The sequence below is a fragment of the Zonotrichia albicollis genome, chromosome 2, assembly GCF_047830755.1.
Source record: "Zonotrichia albicollis isolate bZonAlb1 chromosome 2, bZonAlb1.hap1, whole genome shotgun sequence".
Taxonomy (NCBI): Eukaryota; Metazoa; Chordata; class Aves; order Passeriformes; family Passerellidae; genus Zonotrichia; species Zonotrichia albicollis.
The window spans coordinates 77,637,525-77,665,468 of record NC_133820.1 but is presented as its reverse complement, the minus strand read 5'-3'; the positions used below and the strand labels follow the sequence as shown (position 1 = coordinate 77,665,468).

At 35.4% G+C, this 27,944-nt stretch overlaps 1 protein-coding gene across 1 annotated transcript in view; it reads left to right on the top strand.

The window, feature by feature from the left end:
• The first annotated feature begins 1,361 nt into the window (after nt 1-1,361).
• KLHL1 (kelch like family member 1) overlaps nt 1,362-27,944 on the top strand; it is a 197,316-nt gene continuing 170,733 nt past the window's right edge. Inside the window, exon 1 of the mRNA XM_074535514.1 lies at nt 1,362-2,540. Coding sequence (XP_074391615.1) covers nt 2,053-2,540 — 488 coding nt within the window. The 5' untranslated portion in view covers nt 1,362-2,052. The remainder of the gene's footprint in view (nt 2,541-27,944) is intronic.

The window sequence follows — 27,944 nt, the reverse complement described above, 5'->3', positions numbered from 1 at the left end:
CACACTCAGATCAGTGTCTGGATAAAAATGAACTGTGTCTTCTGTTTGATTTAAAATAGTTTTTGTCTTTTTTTTATCACTGAAAACTGAGAAAAAAGTTGAGGCACCAGGGAGTTTTCAGTCCAGCTGTTGTGGCACAGATCAATATTTAAAATGCACAGTGGCGATTTTTCTTCCCTTGAAAGTAGGACTTTGTGCCCTGAATTCTGGTACTGTTAAATCCAAGACTTTATCAGTGTTAAACACAAACCCTAATATTGGTTTTTATCCAGAAGCACTACTCCACTGACAAACTAAACAAAACAGTAATATACTTCAGTCATCAAGTAAATATAACAGTAATAAAATTTTTAATTTGTGTTTGATTTTTGTGCTTCCCTGGAGGAATTTTCAAGCTATAATACTTTATGAATTAGGAGTTAAAACAATACAGCTTGAGGGAAATAACTCCTTCAATCTTATTTCTTGATTTCACAGAGTTAGAACAACAAACTTTTGAGAGCTCATGAGTACATGGGTAAAGCTGGCCAATGGAAAGGTTCCTGATTGAAAATAGGTTTCATCATTTTCCTAGGGATAAATCTGCTTCTAAAAAGATTACTTAGTAAGGTACAGGTGAATTGCAGGTGTTCTGTGTATCATCTTATTGCCACCAACTTCTCATGTGTGAGAGCCAGATGACAATATGCAATTTTGCTGCCATATCCCTCTCCTACATTTCACCATAAAGCTTTTAATTCTGTAATTATGTCCTGATGCAGTGTACTCTGTGACACCCTTCCCAAGTGGGCAGATGTTCCTAAGCAGATATCTTATGTTGTGAAAGGAATCTCCCTTGGGTTTAGCACTGTCAGACTGCATTAAGAGCAGGTATGAAAGGTAAGAAGCAGATGCGTCGTGCTATTTCTGTTTGACACCAGCCAATGTTTTCCACTGGTACAGCAACACTGAGCCAACAGGCTAATGAATGGAGCCTGCAGAATACATTGTTAACCTGCAACCTCACCCAGTCTCCATGCAGTCTATTAAGTCAGTACTCCTATTATTCACATTTTTGTGTTTACTGCTGCTGATACATTTGCTGTTGTACTTTATTTTGCTCCCAGTAATATACAGCTGTCTCAGAACCAAAATACCAAGGTGAGTGGACCGGCACTGGAGGGAGAAGAGGAGGAGGCTGTGAGGGGCAGTTGGTGACTTGTCGACTTACTTGCACGACGAAGCTTGCAGCATCTCCCTTTCCCTCTGTCTCCTCTCACTGACGGCCCCAGAGCACATCTGCGTCACATGCAAGGGAGGGGGCGGCTTGGTGAGAGGCGCCGAGATAGACAGAAAATTGTATACTGAGGACCTTGACAGCCTCACGGGTGGGATTTTTTTTTCCCCTCCTACGTACAGTGCATATAAAGGAGCCCCGATTTCTTCCTGTGCCAGCTCCCAGGCTTTGCCATCCCAGATAACGGCAGGCATGGGACTCCCCAGAGAAATGGGATGGGAAGGCGGGAGGTGGAGAGAGGCTTCCAGGTGACTTTTTCCTCTCCGCCTGCACTCGGTCACGGAGCTCTAAGAGACTGAGGAGGTGCCACCTGCCTCCCGCTGCGGCTGCTGCCGCCGCCGCTCCTCTCCGAGCTCTAGCTCGCTCCCCCGTTAATCAGATTAGCGCGTCCTAGCAGCCTCCCTCACGCGCTCTTCCCTCGCAAGTGTCCGTCTCCCCTGAGAGATGTCTCTCAATTCTGCCTCTCTCTCCTCCCCTTTCCACTGATCACCGTGCAGTCCTCGTCAGCTCTGGGCATCTCGCCCTCTGTCTTTCTCCCTTTCCTGCTGGGTGTCTCTACCTCCTCTTGGCTCTGTGCATCGCTCCATCCATCCTCCCTCTCTCTCCGCACTGGGGTGTGCGCGCATCTCTCTCCGCCCGGCGGCTGCCACCCCTCGCCCTACAAGCCCAGCGCTGCCCGGAGGAGCCGCCGCTGCCGCCGCTGCCGCCGCCGGGCCCTGCCTGGCCGCCGTGAGTGCCGCCTCAGCCCGCGCCCGTCCCCCGCCCGCCGCGGCACCATGTCCGGCTCCGGCAGGAAAGACTTCGACGTGAAGCACATCCTGCGCCTCCGCTGGAAACTGTTCAGCCACCCCTCGCCGGCGGGCGGCCTGGCGGGGGGAGGCTGCCTGCCGCCCGACAGCAGCTTCGAGCACTGGGGACCGAGCCAGAGCCGCCTGCTGAAGAGCCAGGAAAGAGGCAACGGCGTCTTCTGGAAGAAATCCGCCTCCTCCGCCTCCTCCTCGGCGGCCACCACGGCCAGCGCGCCCAACGGGACGCTGCTGCCCGCCGGCGGCCGGCCGGCCGCGGGGCACGGCCCGGGACCGCCGCCGCCCCGCACCGTCTTCTACGTGGAGTCCCTGGAGGAGGAGGAGGAGGAGGCGGTGCCCGGCGGGATGGAGGTGGCCCGCGAGCCCGAGAAGCCCCTGGCGCCGGCGGAGCGGGAGGAGGCGCCGGGGGGCTGCGCCGATGGAGGCAGCCGGGCAACAGGTGACGGAGGCGGGCACAGGTAGGGCAGCTCCGGCGCCTCCTGCGCGCCCGGTCCGCGGGGCATCGCGGGGCTCATCGCGGGGCTGTGTGGCCTCGGGGTGGTGACGGGGCGGGGGCGCAGCCGGGCCGGTGTGCTGGCCTTGGTGCGGGAGGGTGAGGGTCTGGGAGCGGGACGAGTCCTAAGTTTGAACTGGCGGGGTTTGGAGGCGGAGGGAAGGGCGGCTGGAGGGCTGCCCAGGGTCCCGGGAGAGACCGGCCAGCTCACGGTCAAGGTGCCGCGGACCAGGGATGCTGCCCTTGGCCTGCCCATGGCCGTGCCCCTGCTCCTGGCCTGCGGCTGCCCCTGACCTGTCCCTGTCCCTGTCCCTGTCCCCGTCCCGTCCCCGTCCCTGTCCCTGTCCCTGTCCCTGTCCACGCCTCCGCCCCTGCACCTGGGCTGCCCCTGCCCGAGAACAGGCTCCTCTGAAAGCCGGCGCTCCGCGCTGGGGACCGTCGCTCCCCAACTTTCTCAGAAGTTTATTAAAACGCTAGCGGGAGGTGGTGTTGTTCTGGGTACTGGGATAACAGGTGAAAGCTCGGAAGTAAAAGCGTCCACTTTCTTGAAACTCGGCGGTGTTACAGCCTACCTCAGAGAAAAATACTTGAAAGAATTTTATGAGTCATCAACTGAGTGACACATGAGAGAATGTAAGAGCAAGAAAGACACATCCAGATTCTTGCATTTCATACAAACGCGTTAATGTTGAATTGCTTTTCCTTCCCCTTCCCTGCCCTCCTCATGCCCAGCTGAAACAGAAATTAAAATCTTTTGAAGAAGGAAATGTAGCTGACAGAGAGCTTTTAGAAAAACTCTGATACAGATAGTCCTAAACGTAAAATGAGTCATTACTTTAACTCTGCTTGCTCCTGCCTCCCCACAGTTAAGATTACTTCATTTTCATTTCCCTTGATTTTTATTTGTTTTTTTTTTTCCCTATGGAGAGAAATGTGCTGTTCAGTTTCTAAATATGAAAAGAAATAAAATAAATTATTTGTTTTGTTGTTCTTATTTTCATATTAGAAGTTAAATATATAGTATTAAATATTTTATGACGTGAAGGGATAGCACTGTGCTTATGTTTGGATTCGTACAGCTGTAGATAAACAAATGGGTGTGTAACTTTGAGTATGTTACACCTTTTCAGAGAGCTCTAAAGCATATGTTCACTCCTTGAATTGTTTTGTCTGTTAGCATAGTTTATTTCATAGGAGCTACGTAATATAAACTTGTGAAATAGCTGCTAATGAGTTACGGTATATTTTTAAAGCAAAAGCAATACTGAAGTTTTCTTGAACACTGGAAGTTGTTCTGAGCAACAAGAGGGTGCTTATCCTAGGATTCAATTCAAATTATCAGATACACTACAAAGACAGGTAATACACCAACCCTAAAATTATATCTTCAAGGTTTTTTAAGAGGGAATGGGAGAGGTTCAAAACTATTACAATTATAATTTCATTCTGTGGACTTTTCATTTAGGTGTGTCACTGATCTGAGATTCTGTAGAGATCTGCATACTAACCGAAATTTACTGAGTGGCACTACTTGATTTGTCCATAAGATTTTACTTGATAGAATGTATGTACTCTGTGACACTATATATCTGATTACTGCTCTCGATTTTCACAATCCATTTCATGTTCTTAATTCATTGTTACTGAAACAACACATCTAGTCATCAGTAGCTCGTAATCCTGTTGAAGAAATATGCTCAAATTTGTTCAGATTTAAAATAATTGCTTCAGGAGATGTGATTTCATTATTGATGAAAATGCCACCTTTTGAGGTATGAAAATGTTTAAGATAGTTTTAGAGTCTAAGACTTGACTTTCTCTTTCTTATTAAAGAACCTTTCATTTCCCTCTAGGAACTTTGTATGTTATGTCAAGAGGTGGTCAAGTGCTGCAAAAATGACAGTTCTGTGCTTGAAAGTTCTTTGATCCAACAATCTTCTAATGCCCTGGAAAGTTATGTCTCACTCATTCTATAGACATAAGTCTTTTTATAAATGTTTTTTCTGCTATTGGCCTATATGTAGAAGGGAAAATTGCTTTTTGTTTTTTATTTTTAGTGCCCACTTAGTATGATTGTATCTCCAAAATAGTGTTGGTTGGATTCTTGTTTGGCGTTTTTGTTTGTTAGTTTCTTTGTATTAATTTTTTTTCTCCTTTAGTCTCCTCAGCTTGGTACATGAATTTTGTCCTGGTATCCTTTTTCAGCTCAGCTGGATTTGTTTTTCAGTGGAGTTTTAGTTACTGTTTCTACATCTAAGCTAAACACAAAGCTGGATAATCTTGAATTCTTGGTTTTAATGTTCTGTTAGATATTGTGAGATTTATTTAATGAGAGAATATGGTTGTGTAATAATAAATACAGTCTACTTTGCTAATTTGGGTTTTTCTGCATGTTTCTGAAGAACATCCTGTCATTACAATTGTACAGTTTGTCTATGCATAAGTAAGGAATAAACGTGGATAGTCCTACTGGCATTGAGAAGACTGAAGGGTTAGATAGAGCATGTTATAAAGTACTTATCTAATTGTTCTACTTTCTATATTGTATATGTAAAAAGAAAAAAATGTTTTACAGTTAACAATTAGTGCTAGAACATGGTCTGATTGCTTGAAATTGCTTGGAAACATGCATATCAAATTGGTTTAGAGCTGGCATGACAAAATTGTCAATAGATGCAGTGGGGATTTAAAGATTCGTTTTTTGATCTTCATTTCCTGAGACAAAACCGGTAGGAAAAAAAATCTATAATACAAATTTTTATTAAAATTTACAAATCAGACTCAAAATGCTTGGAAAAGACCAGTGCAAAGATTTGTGATGCATCCATCAAAGCCTCAAATTTTATAATGGAGATTTTACATGCTTACAATGGCTCTTTTCAGGTGACTTGTTAATCAACCCTCAACGTGAATGGGATTCACTTAATAGGAGAAGAGTTAGTATTTTAGCCCCTCCTTCCTAAATGGGTGGTAGCATGTTTTCCTTACCTCACACTATTCAAATCCTAGGAAGATGTAATTTCTCACGAGCCCTTGGCACTGTTCACCACTACACTCAATATGTTCCTCACAAACTAGTAACAGGTTTATTTTTACAACAACCCTATTCTGCAGAGGAGGGGCAAGCCAGAAAGAGAGATAAAAGTTAAAAAAAAATTGAATTGATTGGTTTCAGAACATATAGCACTTTTCTCCCACTACTTTCCCTGTTCTCAGTTGCACCCATAAATGATGAGCCCATCTGCAAACCAGTCCCAGACTCCTCTGGTTGTGTGCGAGAGGTGTAGAGAACACAGAATTCAATTAACATTTGGTTTAAGAGACACTTCCAAGAAGAATATGCCAGATATGCCTAACCCACGTAAAGCAAGCACTGACAATGCAGAAGTCTTTCATAAAACATACAAGAATTCAAAAATACAGCTTCTGAAAGAAGATGGCAAATCCTCCCACCATTCGATAATTTCTAATAGTGTACTGTAAAGAAAGAAGCAAAAGGACTGAATACTGTGCCTTCCTCACACAACAGAGTTTCATGCTCAAATGTTGAGTCACTAGAAAAGTAATGAGGAAGGTATTTTATGTGTTTCTGTCAAGTTTTGTCAATGGGAAGTAAAAAATTCAGTATTAATGGGAATCCAAAAGGTTAATAAGTGAGAGAATAATTTTCTAATTCAAACATTAACTGAGAAATTTAGTTTGCATGTCTGTAGTCAAAACTATTTATTTAAATTAAATCACTGTGATCAGTGTAGAATCAGGAACATAAAAATGTGCACGGTTAAACTATATGATCAAAGCTTTTGTATAAGCATTTCTTTTGTATTTTTCTGCTCTGAGCCCACAAATCCTGCATTTTGATGTTTTTGCCCATTAGCCTCCACTTCCAAGTCTTCTTCCTTTTCTCCTAGCAACCTACAATCTTGTGGTTGGCATGCTGCTGTAGAAAGTTACGAATTTGAAACCTATCAGGATGAGCAACATTCCCAATGCAGCTTTCTAATTTAATGAGAAAATATTTTGTCCATTTTAGAAAATGTAGATAAAACTGTCATAAAAATATGCTACTTGACTATTTCATGTACTGCTGTAACTTTTTCTAGTCTTAGGAGAGGATTCTGGTCCCTGGTTTCTAAGTAAATGGAGCTTCCTGTTTACAGCTTTCATCTTGGTACCTGAACTTACAAGAAGAGAAGAATCAAGATACCTTCTTGTGCCTTAGTCTACCCTGTGAGCTCTCACACCTTCAAGTATTTTCACAACTGATCATGTGGCCTTTCTGAGGTGTTATCCATATTTGAACCATACCTTCCTTCTCCTGCGATAACCAGATCCTAAAATTAGATCCTAAAGAAATCAAATTAATAGCTGCTTATGTTTTTTGTATTATCTCATATAAATTGCTTTGTTAAGAAGGTAATTTAATTATTAGGGTGGAATATAGATCACACAATTCTGCATTTCTAGGTTATGGAATCAGAAGATGATAATCCATTTGTTTTTGTCATGAGCCAGTTTTTCAACTTTATTATGAAACTTCTAAAAATGGTTGTATAACTTGTAGGCTTTTATATTTATACTTTTAACTTTCACAACAAAAGAATCAGGGTTGCTACACAACACAGGCCACAGACCTTTCTCTTCCAAAGTTCTTATTCATTCTCAGAGGATCTATGCTCCGTGCATGGGATGCAGAAGAATCAGGTGATAAAAATAGTGCAAGATCACATAGCTGAAGACTGTATATATATACGTGTATGGAATTAGAGAAGTTACAAAGAGAATCTAGGTCTAGAATTTCCTAACTTTAAAAACTGGCTTTGGTACTTGTAGAACAGCATTTCTAAAGCTTGTCTGTTTGTTTTGGTTTGGTTTTTAACAAAAGAAGCAGAAGAGTGCACAAGTCACTTCATGTACTGGCACTTCTTTTGTCCATCATTTGAATACAGAACTGAAACCTGAGGATTCACTGTGTATCCCATTGCCACTTGAACTGATAGAATAACTGACATCAGAAGAAAGTTCTTAATTTTTTGTTGGTAATTACAATGGTGGTTGTGTACTTTCTCTGCTGAATATTGAGGACTTCCACAGCGGAAGATATTGTAAGGCTTTAGAGTCTTCCACTGCATTTGGAATTTTTGTGAAAAGCAGACTCATATATCTTTCTTCCTGCTGCTCTGGAACTTACTGTCTTTTGTTACATTCGCTTTACTTTTTTTGTGGGCTTTTTAATTGAATGTGTATTGTCCTCTACCTTATTCTTGCTTCTTTTTTTCCTGCTTTCCATGGTCTCAAAGGATTCCCAACTGCCTTCTTCAAGTCCTAGGTTCCTTACCCAGAAATCATTACTTGGTTTTACCATCTTCTCTTACCATCTGCTTCACTGATTTACTAACCAGGTTACTTTCTGTCCAGTCTTGCCTGTACCTTGTCCTAGATGCTTACAAAAATAAAGTCAGATTTCCCCTAGTTCATTAACAGCTTCTTGGACCTCTCATTCTTCTGTTTCTCCCTGAGTGTTTTGCAATCTTTGAATTTTGATATCATTTAAGCCTTCCCTTATCTCCTTAGCCATTTTTTAAGAAAATCCTAATAGAATTCCCATTCCTATGTTTTTACCTCAGCTCCCCATTTTACCTTGTTCTCTGATTTGTTTTATCACTGGCTGCCAAGCTGATGGTGGTATTTGCTGTGTTTAATGGGTCAGCAAGACACTTTAGTTTGAGTAACTCATTCAGTCCATGATGGGGATTTGTCCTATCTTATCATCTCATCTCATCTCATCTCATCTCATCTCATCTCATCTCATCTCATCTTTATCTTAGATGCACATTTTTGAAGAAGGTGAATTATTTTTCAGATGTCCCTATTTCTCTTCATTGACTAAAGTGACTAGTTCAGGTTCAAATGTTTGATTTAAATGTTTAATGTTCAATTAAATTTGGTAAAAAGAACACCATTTGAAGTCTGCATTGCAAATTCAAGCTGTTCTAAAAAGATAGAATAAGTGGATAGAATTATTGAATTATTATATTCTCACAGTGTTATTAAGAAGCATATCACTCATCTCAAAAAAAGTATGGATGCTGCTAGAGAACATGAGCCCATTAAACATACCAGGAAGCAAAGGACTTGACCAGTTTTTTGGTTGTTGTTACCCACGTACTTTCAACATCGACAAAACCAACCATTGTTTTTTCCTCTGGACTAAGTTGCACTGTTTTGCAGGAATATTTTTAAAAAAATGCAACATTAAAGAAAGATTTGGCAGTGAAAATATCAGTTGCACAGGGAGTGACTGAATCAGTGAAATACCTCTAAAACTATGGACCTCTTAAGGGTAACATCAAAGAACATTGCAAAAGGGAAATGCTTTTCAACCTTTTCATAGTCGAAGTAAAAGAAAGAACAGAGAATAGCCATCTTTAAAATCCAATTGGTGATGAATCATTATAGATAAGTCTGCGGAAATACTGTTGGCTTGAATATATTTTTTTTTCCCTCGAGAAAATAATCTCTGGAATAATAACAGTAGGGACCTATATAAGTCTATATATGCTCAAATAAATATGTACCATCTACATTTCTCTCTTAATATAAACATGAGAAGATTTACATATATAAAAGTGCATATATGTATATAATTTATATAGTTCTTAATAAATAAATTAGAGTTGATTCCTATATAATATTTTTGTGAACAGTGAAGTTCATTTAAATATTGTACATGGAAAAAAATAGAGCATATTGTTGGAATCTGTTAAATTCATAAGAATGCTGCTGATACATACAGATAAACATACTCTTAACACATAATCATTGCTTTCTAGCAGCTTCTTCTTATCCTTGTGACACATTTTTTTTTGTACCCTGTTGGAAGCAGTTTTAGAATTTGCTCTTTCTTTCTGTATCCTCAAGCTTGCATTTTTTAGGTGAAAATTACTCCTTAAATGTTATGCTGTGATGTTTTGGCAGAATTTTCTAGCATACAAGTTTCCTGGTGTTGTTAGAACAATTTTTTAGAATACAGAATCTATGATCTAAAGTAAACTATTGACACTAGGGAAAGAACTAGATGTTGTTAAAAGTTTCAAACAGGAAATTTATCTTGTAAAAAGTTGAGAACTGCTGCAACCCAAATCCCCAAACTTTAACTTTACCAAAAATTTAATTTCATCAGTATCTAAATTTTCTGATTTTTATTTCAAAAAGCTATAACTTACCAATAATTTGAGATGAACATAGATCCAAAATACTAAACTATTATGACTTTTTAGTAAGAGTGTAAGTTAAGGTTATAACTTTGTTTAGATGTTTTTCTATTAGTAATTTAAATATTTTTTTGTAAATTTTTGAAAATGTTACTTTTAACTGTAATATTGGGTTTAAACATTGTCATCATTTATACTTTAAAAATAGTTTTTTAGGTGAAAACTTTTTTCTTCAAAATAAAAGAAAGTAAGTTTCTCCAAAATTCATGTTAAAAATTAGCTTCAAGTTTATGTCGCATTGTTCTTTCCATATCTTCTATTTCCAGCTGAAGTCTTGAATGTTTGTACTGGCTGTGCTGAGGATTACTGTCAGTTTAGGTCAGTGTTACAGTTCTGTAGTCCTAATGATATATATTCACAGCATCAGAGGGGATTGTCACGAGTAGCCTGGTTTTCCAAAGCACATTTGGAGTCATATGTCCTATTTCTTTACTCTTCAATCCTTTACTCCATCTCTCCCTGCCACGTTTTGGCTGTCACACAGACCTTTCCTATCAATTAGGACCCTCAGTCCATTCTTTCACTTGCTCAGGCACATCTTATCTCTTGATTTCCATTTTCACTACTTTATGGGGAATTTCATCTGTTCTTGACTCATGGAAAATATTGACTTTAATTAATGAGATAAAATGGAAAATAAATTATGGGTGTTTAACCCTCAGAAATGAGCCAACAGAAAAACACGGAGAGAATTAAGACTTGGTTAAATGTTGTGTGTATTCCAAAGTTTGGACTTCAACTTATTATATTAAAATAGAATGTTAGAAATAAAACATGTAAGATTATGTAAAATTGAAAACAAGAGCTTTTATATTTTAGTGTTTGCCGTTATCTCAAAATCTGAGAGATGGAAATGTCTTTTTCAAAACTTAAAAATTATTTTTTTAATCTTAACCAACAATCTTTATCACACAGGATTGATTTTATGGATTTAATATGCAATGATTTTCTTATTCTTTAATAAGTAGCTGGGTGAAGTTCATGGAACACATCATCTGCAGTTCATTCCTTTTTTAACTGTATCAGTCAAGTCTTCTGTTTGACTATATTTCATCAACATTAAAATATTCAACCTTTTGTAACATTTGTATTTTCCTGTCATCTGTTTTCATCCTTCCTCCCACTCTTACCATACGGAAAAAACAGCACGGTTTTGACCTTGGTGTCTTTTTGCTGCTACATAGGTTTGCTTTGTGCAAAACTCATGAAGGAAAACAAAACCAAATTAAATTTTAAAAATCACAAAAGATCCTTGGATCTGAATGGGTATAATCACATGCAGCATCTTTGCTGAATAAAGTCCTAGGACTGAATACTATTTGGCCTCCTAATTATTTCTAGAGATTCTTCAATGGTTTAAGGGATCCATACCTAAAAATAGTGTTGAATTATGTAAGGAGAAAAAAGTACAGGGTACATACTTCATGCCAAATTCTGTTGCGCTCTGTGTTTTTCTTTGAAACTATGGTTTCTGAGATTATTTTATATTCTAACTGGGAATAGGTTCTTTCAGAGTGTAGAAGTTATTTTACCTTCAGCAAGTATGGAGAAAACATTATAAAAACCACTGCATATGTATTTGCAGGAATATGTGGGACTTCAGATACTCAACTTTTAGTTCTTGGATGGACTTCTGATTGCCTACAGAGATATAACTTCTTTTCATTTCGTAGGCCAGTCAGGTGGATCACTTGTCCAAGCCAATCTGATTCACTGCTTTTTTCCTCATATTCCTTGTTATTTCTCTGCTTATAAATTGGAATATGTAATATTGGTGTACCTCCATCCACTACTAATTTCCACGTGCATTGCTATAATTTTGTTCATGCACTCAAATGATAATAGTTTATGAATGTCCAAAAGATTAAATTCATAAAGTTATTTCTGTTATAGAGTTTTGTAAAGATAATCATTATGCTAAATGCAAACCTTCTGTGTGTAATGTCTGGTGGCTCTTATTTATGCTCTATTTATTTATTGAATTCTCTTCTGTCAGTTGTTTCATCATCATTTTTGCTATTAACTTAACCACAAAGATAATCACATTTTATATCAATTATCTGAAGTTCAGAACAAAAATACCCCTTCAAAGCAGGAATAGTAAGAGTAACTCCAAAGTAAACTAGACATCAAAAATAGGGAAGGAAAAAGGAGAAAGAAGGGAAGAGAGAAAGTAAACAATATAAAATAAACAACTCCATTATATTAATTAGTGGGAACAGTTTTTTAAACTATTTTTAGTCTTCTATGGATAAACATAAGGACTTCAAACTACAGTCACATCTAAGAAGTTGTTTTTTAATAGCAAAATTCAATTAATAATTGTTTGTTAATCAACAATGCCTTCACCAACATATTTGATGATAATTAATCCTCCTGAGTTAAGTTTTTGCGTATCTTGACTCTGGTATTTTAATTTAGAAGATTAATGACTTTTGTTTGAAAAGTAATAGTCTTTGAGAGGATAGAAATTTAGATGAAAATGAATGCTTCTCTACACTGTTCATTGGAGATTTAAATGGAATTTATGAAAACTGCTGTAAAAGGGATTGAAGAGGAAAGCCTTGACATGCAAAATTAGTAACAGTAGTTGTATCAGTAAGAATTAGATGTTTCTTTTGCACCCAGTACTTTCATTTAAGTCAGTAAGGACTAAATAATGAAGTAAAACATATGCTTTTTAAAAATAAAAATGAAAATATTTTTAAATGATTCACCCATATGTTGTAGGAGAGAATTAAAATACACACAGTAATCTTGAAAAAAGTAAAAGACCTCTGAGAAAATGAATATGGAGCAGTGCAACTTGCTATCCTGTCACAACCACAATCAGCAGAGATGTGAAGTAGGATCAAATGTCTAGATAGCATTCTGCAGAAGTGTTGCACTTAGTACAAAGCAAGTAAAATATGAATCGAGTATTCCATACAACTGCTAAAATTTAATCATAGGAGTACATGAACAGACACATAGCCTGTGAAAAAATGAATTTCTATTTTCTGATCTGTTTGGGTACAGCCTCAGCTCTACTTGTCCAGAACTATCAAGAAATGCTTGGATTGTTTGAAGAAATTCCAGGTAAAAAAAGTTACTATCATTTTAGAAAACATGTTGTACCAAGAAAAGATTTTCACAGGAAAGAAATGTTGCTGTATTTTTTAAATACGAAACAGGTTTACTGCTAGTGGTGTGGACTCTTTAATATCTTGGATTATAAGATTATAGTAAACTAGACAAACTTCTGTCAACTGTGACATGTTTAGACAGGACAATCTTTTTGCCTTGAAGAAAGAACATTCAATAATATCTCACAAACTGTCACTAAGTATCTTTCTATGAAAAGGTTGCCTGCAGATACTGACACAGTTTAAAAAAAAAAACCTAACCTTTTGTATGAGGACTCAAAGTTTTTTATCATTCACTTTTTACAACAGTCATTGAATATATCTTTTAGAATTTAAGTACATCCTCTCTATAAGTTTTATGAGTTCATCTGATTTGCTGTTCTGCTGGAGTACTGTGGTGTGCCAAATCTCATGACTGTGCATAACCAAAATCAGTCCCCCTCATTTAGACATTTAACATAATGCACAGACTGATATCTTAAAAAGCTTAGTGTTCAAAGAAATTCCACTTATTGAAAGTGAATGCCAGTGCTATTATTTGTGGATGATTTGTTTTGTGTATTTGTTTACCATGGGGTTTTTTTTGTCTGTTTGTTTTCTAAGACAGAACACTGAAGCAAAAATAAATTAATTGCATGGGGAAATTTATGAACTGAAACTAGCTATTTTGAGTCTGAGTCCTTAAAGGCAAGATCTTAAATCTCCATCAAGTAAATGCTACAGTAAAATAAATTTATGCACAGTACTCATAAAAAAGAAGCCTAGGTACGTAATGAAAACTTTTGTATTTGGTTCATCAAGCTGTAACTCTTTAGCTATGTGAAATTTGATGTGTTCATTTCTGTGCACAAGCTTTGTCGTTATCCCCCCTAACTATCCCACTGTATGTCATATTTCTCATAACATTATCTTAAAAATATTGTGGAAAATACAATGAAGTTTCTTGCTTCCAGATAGTCAATAAGATACAAAATAAAAACTTAAAACCATTTTGTATGGTTCCCTAAGTAATGGCTAGTGCCATTTCTCTCACCACCATGAAAGTTGAAAATTTGAGTTTTCTTCAGGTGATGCTGTTTTCATGACAGGCTTCAAACATTACTAAAACTGAGAGTTGAAATAAGACCTTTTTATGTGTAAGACTCTTAATCCTCTCATAATAAAAGAGTACACAATATTAAGAGTGTAATGCATAGAATGAAACATGGTTGTCTAATAAGGGAGATTTCTGTCTGAAGTGTCCCATTTCCTTTGTAGTGGTGACTGGAAATGTAGCAAAAAAGAGGCAGTGAGTAGCTAGGAAAGGAAGGAATGTGAGTTATCTTATGAATCCTAATATAAGAGGCTTACTTCAGAAGGAGAAATTCATTGGAAGGTTTCTTTCCAAATTTTGGCGATTAAGAAATGATACAGATGTTTCTTAAATCTTTGGTCTGCTGTTGAAATTAATTCCTTTAGGGATGACGCAAAAACATTTTGAAAAGAGAACAGTTAAAAAAAAAAGATACAAAAACCTAAAGAAATTGTGAGATCAATTAATCTCAAATGAAATTTGGAAAGTACCCTTTTTTTCTTCCCCCCCACAATCTAAGTGTTCTTTTACCACAGAGATGTGTCTAGGCATATGTTATTTTGCAAGGTGAAGTCAAATAACATCTCTCTTCAGGGCCTTGTTTTAGTTTTTCCCTCTTGGCTTTTTGTGTAGTCTAAACAGAGCCACCTATGATTATTGTACTGTAGGAAAAGCTCAGTATACTTCAGGACCTTTACTTAGCTTGACTTTTTATGTTAGCATATGAAAACAGAAGTCGAAAAAAACCAACCCAATCCAACAGATGGTCTGTGCATTCTGCTCCAAGCAGATGATAGATTCATTCTCTAGTGTATGCATTGTCTGCTACAAATTTTCAATAAAGTATGATTATGGCCTAAATTGCTCAGAAAAATGTCAATGTCTTTTTAAAAAAATCATTTTAGATGGTGAGAAGTCTACATATTTCAACATATGTACAGTTGTATGCTTCTGTGATATAATGAATATAGATATTTGATATTTAAATATAGTAAGACAAATCAGAAAAATGCTAATTTCTGGAAGTTCCTACCTCTCTTTGCAAATGTCATGTTTTGACTATCTATTGCAAACTTTGCTGTCAGGGCCACAACACTGTAATAAAACTTTTCTCTCTCTAAGTTTGAGCATATTGAAATAACAAGTAGATGGATCTCACTTTCCTCACTGATTTGTATTGATTTTTTAAATATATATTTTTCATTATTTAGTCCAAAATTTCCTGGAGAATACGCAGATAGTAATACTGGCTTTTTTATATTTTGAAAAAACCCCACCACATTGGAGGAGAGTGTGATGGAACACAGAGAAATGCAATTCCCTTTTGTGTGCAGGTGAAATTTAATTTATCTAAGATTCCTTTCCATTACCATAAAAGGCAATCATTCTGTTGGAAAACAAAATCTAGCATTGTATCAGAGAAAGTAGCAGATGTAATTATTCTCTTTTCACTTTTGTAACAGTTTTTCTTTTCAGGAACAGAGCTTTGTCTAAAAATGTATAAAAATGTGCACCAAAAAAACACAAACTTTATGTCATATACAGTAGACAATTTTAAGAATACCAAAACTCAATCTAAAGCTGACATAATTTAAAAATAAATTATCTATCAAAACCAGGTATTCCTAATGACTATCCATGTAAATATATTGCATGCCTTGTCTTTGCTATGTGGTATTTCAGAAAATCTTGCAGGGTTATGCATATTTTTGCCATAACCTTTGTCTTCTAAACCCTAATTTCCTTTGCCTCATGCTTATTCATATAAGAATGTCTGATTGCACTAATGATTATACTAAAATGGTCCATGTAGCAAATTTCTTTACGCTTGTTTGAAAATTAATGGAAGCCAAACTGTGTTAAAAGTAGGAATAAATAATCCTTGTGTGTAAAATTTGATCATTCTATTCTAATTCAATTCACTGTGAATGGAAGAGTCAGTCAAAAAAAATCTGATTCTTCTTTTCTGTACACAAAGCAAGGATTAACATGACTTTTCCATGAAAATATTTTTGTGATAAAATACTCTTTTATAAAAAATGGTGGGAAGGTGTTGTTCCACTGATACCATTTATTGATTAAAATAAATAATTAAGAGTTTCAGAGTTACTGAAACTTCCTATATGGCATATAAAAAAAAAAAAAAACAAACCAGTCTCATTAGGGAAAAAAAAAATCACAGATCATAATTAGATAGTTAAAAAGCCTAAAGAGTATGACAAGAACTGGTGCTAAATTATTCAAATTATATGTTACATTGAGCTGATAAGGATATTTGTTTTGTGATTTTTGCATTCTGGTTTGTTAAATCATCAATGTTCTGATTGTATTGCTAGAATTATGGAAAATTATTTATCTCAAAATCTCATCAAATGGTTCAAGAGATGGTTTCAAATTTAATGGATGAATAAGGAAAATATATTTTATTATTATTTCTTACAGATCACATATGGTCACAGATCATATTTTGGGGAGTTTGGCCACCTCATGAAAGTTTTTAAATTGCATACTTTTTTCTGAGCACATATGTTCTTCCCTGTGAACAGTTCTCTGGCTTAAGTAATCTTTTGGGTTTTAGAGTCTCTTATGTTTATATAGACTTGCTATATGATTGAGAATGGATAAAGGTTTCAATAACAGTAATAAGTTTTAGATGGATGAACTTCACGCTACTCCATGCCTTTTGAAGAAAATATACTAAATAGTCTAATATGCTAAATTAGTCTTATATTAAAGTTTATAATTTACTCTCAGCATAATATTTCAGTCTTATTTTCCATTACTGCTGATAGCTACTCAGTAAGATGTAGTGTCAAAAGGAAATGAGCCATAGCGATCTTATAGATAGGAAATAATATATTTGCTAAAAGCATAATAGGGGCAAAAAAAAGCAGTACTATTCTTCTGCTGAGCCTTTTGTCACATGCTATGCATTGTCCCTGCTTTATGACCTTTTCAAATGGCATTTAATTTTAATTCTCCACATTGTATTGAAAACTAATTTCTGAGATAAAAGCAACATTACTTAGGGTTTATAATTAGAAAATTTAGGAGAAATGGCATACAAACCAGAGGAACTAGATTTTTAGTAAACCTCCTCTGACTGCTGTAACTTTTCTTACTCTTACTTTTGTGTATTGGATTACTAGGTCAAAAAAAATTTAACGACTTTCCCAAATTTTCTTTGCTAAAACTCTAAGCTTTGGTGAACCTCTTTCAGCCTTGTTTTTCAGGTGATACATTAGTTTCTTCAATTTAATTTTACTCATCTAACAGAAAGACAGCTAGTTCCATAGTCATCTAATCAACATCATGTAGTTGGTATTTGAATATAGCTTGTCTTAAAAAAGATGTGCATATTCTTCACGAGATGAGTCCTCTGTGTGATGAGAGGGAAGCAGGATCACAGTTTTTGAGTGAGATCATTATTGAAGTAGAGTATTTCAATACATTTTAGCTATTTAAATTTAGATTACGGATTTTGGTGTATCTTCCTATATTCTATGGAAAGTGGATAAAAAGACATACTTTAAGCCATGGTTCAGCTGACATACATCAGATGTCTACAGTAATATGGATTGGATTGTTCTTAAGAAGTGCTTAGATTTCTGTACTACACATTCTACATTTCCATAAGGATTGTCCATTATTAGAATAATGAAGAATAAACTGGGGCAAGGCAGAATCTGAATTTTACTCTTCTAATGAGCTTAAGTTTCTGGGAAGGCAGCCCAAGCTTGATCATCTTAACCTAAAATGATAAAAAGAATGAATGAAAGGAGAATAAATATTCCTTTCAAGGTAGAAATAAAGAATAATTTTTAGCTCCTCTCTTTCATATATAGATGGAGTTACTTCAAATTACATCTTATACTCTATAAAAAAAGTCATTGGGATAAAAAGGTAGTACATTAGTAACTCATAAGGTTCTAAAGAGATACAAAGCAAGAATTGCACAGTACTGCTAAAGAAAATTATATAAACTACTTTATAAGGAAAATTTTACAAATTAGAAAAACAAATGCAAAATGAAAATTTTGAAGTGAAGTTACTCTTGCAATTAAAAGTGTTGCAATTTTCCGTTCAAAGCACATATTTTTCACCTGTAGAGAAGAAAACCTGCAACTTTTTAACATTACTGAACCCCCTGCTGAACCATCTATTCGAATTATTTTCAAATGTGCTTAAGAGCTCTATATAAGAACTTCATACAGAGATACTGTTCAGAGATACTGGATGAAAATTTTTGAATTCAAACAGAATTTATTCAGATTGAGGCTCAACTTTACCGAGCTCCTGAGCTATTGACAGTGCTACTGGTATCGAATAAGATCTTTTTGATGTCTGGTGACTAGTAGTTCCTGATCAAATTTTGAGATTAGCCAAGACAAAATAATTGAAAGTTTTGAAAGAAAATTTGTAACAATTTAATTTTATTGGATCCCAATGGTTATTTTTCTTTTTTTCTGTTATGCAGTGACCAAAAATAAATATCCCTTGAGAAAGGAGTATCAGAAAAGCATATCCATAAAGCACCAATGCAAAAAAATCTGTATTTTTTTTTACTTTTTGGTAGATACATTTGCTGTCTTTTAAACAGAAATTATCACAAGCTCAAATCTTGTCTTAATATTTCATAACCTTAAGCCTTATAAAACTTTAACTCAGATATAAAATTTTTATAGGTAGCAGAAGATGCTGAATAAGAATGTTTTGAAAGAGGTTCTTTCGCACAAAGAAAAAAGCAATGAAGTAATTGTGAATATTTCATGTTGTAAGAACTAGCTTCAATGTCAACTTTCATTTATTTGAGAAAAAAAATTCCACCAAAAGGTTAGTTATAACCTTTGGAAAAGGTTACTTTATTAATACCAAGCAGGGAAGCATATGAAATGTTTGCAAGCCTTTGTGTTTTTAGTATGTGTGTTTCTGATGTCAATTAAATATATCATCACTCAGGGAAAAGTGCATTTTGAAATAAACATTGGCAAAAGCTTTATCCTTCAGAAAGTATATTAAAGGAAAACAAATAAGGGGGAAATGATTGATATGTATTTCAGATTGAAGTCTGCAAGCCTCATTTTATTGTAGGAGTTAAACAGTAGCATTTGGATTTTCAGTTCTGACTGACTATACCATTTTGCTTGGCTTCATTGGTTCCTCTAAAATTAGAAACAGAAGTAATGAATGACAGCAACAGAATTTAAGAAAGTCCACCTAAAGAATCATGCCTGAGATCAAGAATATTTGATCACAGCTGGATGGGATAGTCCATTTATGCCAAGTTCTTCCAGTCACAAGTAGGTTGCTAAAAGCTATATGTGGTGGCACTATATTAATAAATTATTGACTAACTAGTATGATTGATGGGTATCCAATGTTTTTGTGTTCCCTGTCCTCAACTCAGAAATAGCTTCAAGGACTGAAATGAGGGACATTTTGTTTTGAGCTGTCATTTCTTTGCTTCCTTTCCATGCCCCAGTTGCTCTGTAGTTTACAGCACTGTCAAATATGGGTCACCTTATCACTGACTACACAAGTTGTGACAAGCATTAATGTGAAGGAGAGTTTTATTCAGAATAAAGGAAACAACTTCTCAAATTATCTTTTCTTCTTTTCTCTCACCCTTTTTTCCTCCTGTTTTTTTCTTCTCATTCCTCAGCATTGAGCTGTATTGCTGTCATAGCCCTGTGAAAATACTGCTTTGTAAACTGCAAGCATAATAAAATTTTTGGTCATGACAAATGACTTAAGTCAGTCTTTCCTATTAAGTCCGTGTAATGGCTGCAGTATGTACTGTGCTGTACTGAGGAATTGGAGTATAGCCTCTGCAGGAACTAACCTACCAATTTTTAACCAGAAGTAAATCAGACAACAATGAATTGTCTTCTTCTTTAAGAGTATTCATAAAGTCTCTACTGTGCATTTTCTGTGGAGGGAAAAGTTTCCCAGATTTCTGAAACCTTGTGCAGATTCTGTGTGCTAATTTTTCTTTTATCAGGTTTTGCTCCCAACTTCATTGCATGCAAATTTCCATGGGGACTTTGAGAAGGTTTGGTTCAATAAAATGATATAAAATTGACTCTTCATTGTACATCTGGAAAGTGTGGACTTTAGAGACATTACCAATAATTGACAGGTATAAGATGCTCACCAAGGTGCCTGTGCCCTATCATCTTAAATGTATGGTATCTGATTTAAACATGGTTATGAGAAATATTTATTTCAAATAAAATGGCTGTGGTGGTACATTATGCATTCTAGATCACATATAGACACATACACAAGCAGATGAATTTTCCATTCCCACAGAATAAATACAGTGAAAATCTCTCAAAATGAAACTGTGCCTGTATTTCAAAATATTAAGAAAAGAATGGTCTTTATTATGAGAATGCTAAAAGAGGATTAAAGTTAAATTACTGTCATATCAACTTTTTGAGACGTTAAAGACAAAAACTCACTGCTAGATCAAAGATTCCAACATCTGACTTAGTAAGTGTCTGCTAAGCATATATTAACATAAGGAAAGAGGATCAAATGGTATTTTACATTTATTAAGAAAACAAAATTATTGACAATGAATCCAGAGTTATTGTCTAAGTGGTAATAGCCAAATTTTAGCCAGTTTAGAGCTTATTGTTTCCCATCTGTAGTGATTGTTCCCCAGTCTCCTTGATTCTGCAGTTTTCAACACTGAATTTAATCTACTTTTGATAATGTTCAAATGTATTACTCAGTCATTTAGAAGCATGAGATCTTTCTTATGCCTCTATGATCTGGTTAGATGTGATTGTCTTTAATAATTCAAATAAAATATTTGATATACTCATTTTTCTTGGGTAAATAATTAACAACAAACCCAGCACACAGATTATTCAGGGATGTTTTTGTGGTTATCTCTTCAGTATGAAAAATGACCCTTTGTTTAAATTCTTCTCAATTCCAATCTTTTAGCTGATAATTAATTCATTAAAGATCTTCTTCTTCCTTTAAAACAGGATAGGTTCTTTCAAAGGTGCTGAGGGGATGACTTAACCTCAGTTTTATTGAAAAAAAGAATATATTGTCCATATCATGTTCATGTAATTGCTGATCCCTTTACATACTAAATCTTGTAAGCTCAGCGTTTCTTCCTTATAACACAGTTTGAAACTGTAACTTATGTATTCATGTGTATATGAATCATGATTCTTATTTTATTTTTATACTAATTTCCTTGTAATAGAGGTAAGACAAGACTAGACGTTTTCTTGCAGTTGATGTCACACTAATAGCATCTGCCCATTGTTCTGATAAAATTTGTCTGATTTAAGAAATGGCTTAAACCACAGCAGATTGCTGTATATTTCACAGAAGATTTGTGGATGAACAGCGACTTATCCAGACAATTTATTGTTTTCTATTTCATAAATCCTTTTCTTTAGCAATTTCATTTTGTGACTACTTGTGAAATTGTGTTTCCAGTAAAAAGAAGACATCTGGTCAGAGAACCTACATGTGTGCCTCTGTGATTGAACTCTATTGTAAATAGCAAATTAGAAAAGATACATGAAAAAAACAAAACAAAACTGAATGAAGCATAGGGTTTTCATATTTTTAAACCCTTGAAAGTTGCATATTTTTATGCAGCTTCCTTCCAGGTATGATTCACTCTTTCAGTATGTGATACTGCAATATTTCAGCTATCCATTTCTTGTTCTTTGCTAGACCTATCATCTTCATTTCAAGAGAGTCTCAAAAAAAAAAAAAAGCAAGAGGCACTAAGAATATGAAACTAAAAAATTGTTCGATTTTAGAGCTGTCATTCTGTCAAGTTTTTGAAAAACGCATCAAAGATATGAGCTCATTATAACAGAAAAATAGAATGGGAAGGAATAATTTATTTCCTCTATTTTTCTATCATTTTGTATAATTTTTCAGTATGCAAGGCAAATTTTGAGATAAGATAAATTCTTAATTTTTAATAGAAACTTAATCCAAATATTATTTTTTTGTAGAAATGCATAATTATGAAATGAATTATATATAATTTCTGTTATCAGATGTTTCGTAATGACTGCTTAAAGCTCAACAAAGAGCCTTCTGGCTTTGTGAGTACAAGGAGATAATGTGGCATCTCACCTAGAGATCATTTGATGCTCAGTGAAGCTCATTTGAGCTACTTAAGTTTCACCCTTTATTTGGGAAAAGGATTACCTTCCTCATTATATTTCTCATATATAACAAAGCATCTTTGGGAAGGAAGAGCAGAAGGAAGGAAAACAGAAGTCATTTAAATGCTTTTTAAATGTCCTCAGCATTTGGTTATTCTCTGCATGAAAGTTCTACTGAAGTATACTATTGCCTGAGATAAAAGTCAAAGTTCAGGAGAGAGACCAAGGCCAGGAAATACATCAGAACATTTGCATGCCTGTTCCTGATTAGGTTAGGTGCCTAAACTCTCTGGGTTCTGGGACTTTTGGTTGTTTGATTTTTATTAATTTAACTTCTAAGTTACTTAGCAGAAAGTAATCTGCTTTAATGCCGGAATTCTGATCAATACTATTATATAACCATGCTACCTACTGAATATTCTGGAAGTACTCTGATAGTGCAGAAAAATAGTATGAGAAAAACTTTCCCCATTTTGAAGAAATCAGTTCAAGTAGCTTGTTTATTAAACTTTCCATGTCTGTGTTTGTACACAAATATATAAAATTTCAGAATTACAAGAACTTGAAATATGATGGTGAATTATGCTGCTAATGAATTATGTGCCCAAAATTTTCTTGTGAAAATTTTAGGCAAATAGAAGTCAAAAATAATTCTTAAATAAAATGCAGTCACCTACATTGTAATTTTATTTCCTTATTTAGGAAAGTTTGAGCATATCTCTGAATCATTTGTGAAAGACTGTCTTTACTCTTTAAAGGGTTTTAAAAAAATTATTTGTGCTGACTAAAGGATTATAAAGGTCTTCATAAACTTAATAAGCTCGATTAAAAGCATAATTAGGGAATTATGTAATCACACCTCATTTCGTGCCCACTTTTAAATGCACCTACTAGGAAAAATTCAAAGTAACTTACAGCAGACAGCTAACATGAAGCACAGGCAAATCTTGCTAACAGAAATTTTTTTGGGTTAGTTAAATACAGATATGTGTGCATATAGATACACACATACATATGTGTCTCTATGGTCAAAATATATATTTTTGTTTAGTGGAAACTCTGTATGGGAAATAGACTTGGATGTTGTTACAGGAACCATTCACTTCTAGACACTAACAATCATTCCTCCCCCACCATAGAGGGCTGAAAGACTGAGGAAGGGGAGATTAAATAACCTCATCCTCCCCTGTAGAGAATACCAGAAAAGTTCAAGCATATCCTCTGATGCATAATTAGAAGAAAACAAATCAGTTTTAGTAAAAAATATTTTTTAAAACTTTGCAGTACAAAAGTACTGTAAATTATTTCTACAATTGATAAAAGACTATGACATTCAGTGCAAAAATTCCCATGAGTCTCATAGACTTTGAATGAAGATCGCATCTCTAGAAAGCCTTAGTTATTTCAAAATAGAGCATGTGTTGTTATTTTAAAATAAATTCAGTGTGTTAAAATTTTATTTCAAGAATAAGATATATGTATAGAAAATATTAGAAAATGTGGGGTTTTTTTGTTGTTGTGCAGTACTTGATATCAATATGTTTTACGGAATATATAAAAATACTTTAAAATATATCATTAAGAAATTATGACCTTTTTAATAATTGTGATTTAAATTAAATAATAAATAAAAATATTTTGAAATAGCATGCCAATTGTTTTGACTCTCAGGAAGATACTATTGTATAAACTTATGCCAGCCCTGCAATGCTAGTGAAAGTATCATCTTGACTTTAATCTAAAAAACATTATGCTACCTCTATGATAGTTCAAATTTTAAAATTGTTCTTAATTATATTATTGATTCTATATTAACTGGAGAAATTTAAATAAGAATGTATTTGCTTTCTTTAATGAGATCTTTCATGAACAGTATCTTCATTACAGTTGCACTTCGATACATAGGAAAAAACTAACACTGAAAGATCTATGAGTCCTTCTAAGTAAGATTACTACAAAACAGCGATAATGTTTTCATTCTTCAAAATTTTATTTGCAGCTTTTGACTACTGAACCAAACAGAATTGAAGAAGCTTGTCCTCTTCCTTCATAAAAGCTTTGCACAACAGTAGAGTTAAAAAAGGGAACAAATAATTGAGAGTTTAACTTTCTAAATAGCTACTTAAGTTCAGCATGCTTTGTAAACAAAACCAGAATAAGGAGTCACCAGAAAGGTCTCATAAAGATACCAGTTTGAGTCCTTATTCTATAAAGTATGTACAGCTGTTTGAAGTAATCAGTGTTGTCAATAACTAAGGTAAAATGTGGGTGTGGGTGTGGGTGTGTGGGTGTGAGTGTGGATGTGGGTGTGGGTGTGTGTTTAAGGACCAAAAGCATTGTTGGTTTTCTCCATACTTCTAAATAGGGAAGTGAGAGCAAAAGATGTTCCTCTCCTATCTCCCCACTATGTTCACAAAAGAGCCCATAATGGCCTTTAGCCTTGCCTAAACCTGGCTTTAGGCATTTAGTTGAGGCATAAAAGTGAGGAATACAAGAACTTGCAATAGTGGTACTAGAAAAAAGAAAAGTATTTCTGGATAATCTAGCACATTTTCGGCCCATTACAGCAGCTAATTCAGTGTGATAAATGGAGCCTCTCCTCATTATCACCTTCAGCTTTGTGACTCCTTCAAAGGGAGGCAAGAGAAAAATAAGGGAACATATGGTAGTGCTGTGAAAGGTATGGAATCACTCTCTATGGAGGTCAGGGGAGACTGAGAAATTGCTCCCAGCAGACACCTCCAAGCCTATTTGCTCAAAGCAATTGCTCTCAGGTCAGTATTAGGCCATGAAATGATGAATCCAGCTTGAAGGAAGCATAGATGCATACCTTCATGAGTCCAAGATTATTCTATAAAATTAGATTTGCTGTGGAATTAAATTTCTTGTAGACTTCTCTTGCCATCTTTCCTATTTCTACCTTCACATGAGCCTATGACATGAACATTAAAGGAAGATGCAAATAGAAGTCAATATCAGGCTGATGAAGTAACATTTAGAAACAGCTTTGTTTTTACTACAGACAAAAATCCAAATAGGTATAGATTTTTGCATTCTAAGACCGTAAATCTCCTGCCTTTTAATGAGACTGTTACTGTCACTGATTGTTGCAATTTCAAATACCATTTTGAAAAATGTTTTTAGAAACTCAGAAACAATCATGTATTTTTCTACTAATTGAACTAAACAAATTTGGTGTGTCAGCCATATTTAATTGAGAGTGTTCTGCATGAGTACGGGTTCAATACTGCAAAGCTGACATCCATAAAGATGCTTTTTCTTAGCATATTACCAGGATAAACTGAATCAGTGTGCCTAACATGAACAGGAAGGAAAATATAAAAGCAAATTGATGTCCTCATGCACGAGCATAAGTAAAGCATTCCAATGAACAACACTCTAAAAAGGCACCCATTGGAGAGGTACTGAAATGTTGCAATGGTTAGTTCTTTTTTAACAATGGACTGGCAAAAAAAAAGTATTTCTAAACTGAACAGCAGGCCTGTGAACACTTAAATGTTACTGAGTTAATAAATCTAAAGTAAATCTAAACTGGCACATATTGGAAATCCTTGAATTAGGGCTGTCCATTAATGTCCTAAATTTTTTTATGCATAGATTGAAGCGAATGAACTCTCCCTTCCATTTTACTGTGTTGTTTGCCTTAAGGATTGTTGGTCAATCTATCAATCAAGTATTGCAGATACCCCCTCAGAATAAAATTTGTAGCTACGCTTGTTATCCTTAGGCATTAAGCTAGAATTGCACACAGTTGTACTTAAGCAGCTAAATGTCAACATGCCAGTCAGGCATTGATCCACCTAAGTCTCTTCAAACATCTCTACTAAGACACTTCTGAAATTGTGTTGTTAAGATTTCATTGAAGACAATAAAATGCTTAAATTTTTATCACTATTCTTTTATTTCAAGTGATTTTTTTTTGGAGCAGGAGAATGCACTTTACGAGTCTGACACAGAGAATATAGTTCAGAAATACTCATTTGTTTATCACTCCCATGAAGTGATGCATGGGAAATCATAATATTGTCATGTGCTTGTTATACAAGACAGCTGATGATTTGTGTGCCACCGTCTACCAGCTATATACAAATAACTGCTGAGGATGACAGCTGTGGTACTCCCACCTAGCAGCTTTGGTGAGACCCTTTCAGCTTCAACAGAATGTCTTAAAGAACATTCATGACATATGAGTAGTTAGGAGAATATTTGTCCATTGACTAGTCTATATCTGGCTTTTTGAGCCCTAAACCATGTAGCTAATGAAGTCAGGAATTCCTTTTTGCAGGCTTTACACAAATTCAATGCTCAGAGCTTATATTTCATTATTTATAATTCCTGTTGCATAGCTGGATGTATGTACTTATCCACAGAAATGCTGTTGGATTTTTCTGATTTTATTAAATATATTATAAAGAATGAGCAGTAGCAATGTAATTATTAAACTCAAGAAATATTAAAAAAAATAATGGTTTAGTTTGCATTTAACAGTCAAAACAATGCCTACTCCACTTCCTACTTTATGCAATTTTAAATCTTGTTACTGTCTTTTCAGAAACAAAAAAATTTTACTTGCAACTTCTGAGCACCGAAACAAACAGAATTGGAAAAGCCAGTAATTTTGCTTTACTCCAGTTCCTGTGATGTAGACATTTGAATGTGGTCAAGCAATTAAGCACACGTTGTTAAAAGAAAAGCCAAATAATGCATTCAGAGACCTCATAGTATCCTTACTAAAGGAAATGTCAGTAAATGTCCGGATGAATACTGCTCTAAGCTTCACTAACAGCTGAGTTCAGTTCCCTCTGGGTAGATATCTAGTGCCATTTGACATGCCTTAAGATGTCTGACTTATGTTCAATGGGGTTGACAGGAACTACACTGGATCTAGAGGAGACTGTTCTTTATCTGATGCCATCTGAAGACCAGACAAGACATGTGAGAGCCTCTTAGTTTGCTTAAAGATTCTGGAATGTGGCAGCTGTGCTGATATAACATAAAGAGTGCCACAGTCAAGGCATTAAGACTTTTGTCAGTAAGAAGTAATCATTTTAAATATACAAATTTGTTTTGTGTTTACTTGGTGAACAAGTGTACAACAGAAAAGATAATTTCATAATCCCACATGTAATATTACACATTTTACTAATTTCTCAATTTTAAAACAGCATAATAGGGTGATAATTGACATGTTACAAAATACTCATTTGTTACTTAATATACACATACAGCAGCTTTTGTTTCTAATATTAAAAATAAAGAAAAAAGAGCGCAACGTCTCAAAGAGGAGATAGACTGTACTGTAATTTGGTTTTGACTACTGCAGTTTATTTTCTGGAAAAAAAATCCCACATGAGCCACATCATACTGTGATTTATGATGACATAGCACAACTAGAGTATTGAAAAAACAATGTTCCAATACAGGAATAAAATTTGTTAATTGTGGTCATGAAAAGAAAAAAAAAAAACTTACTAAAAATATTTAAGATTCATATATCACATCTTTCCATTTAGTGTTTTCTCTCCTATATTCTAAAATAGAGAACAGACACATTATTAATTTTTGCTGTGTTTCTTTACATAAGTTCTTCACTTAAATTGGTCCCTGCATTCCAAAGTTATTCACGATATATATTCACTTCAGTTGCCTTGAAATTTCAAATCTAGGGAACAATTTTTGTAGACTCTTTCACTTTCAAGAGACACTCTGCAACAAAGGTTT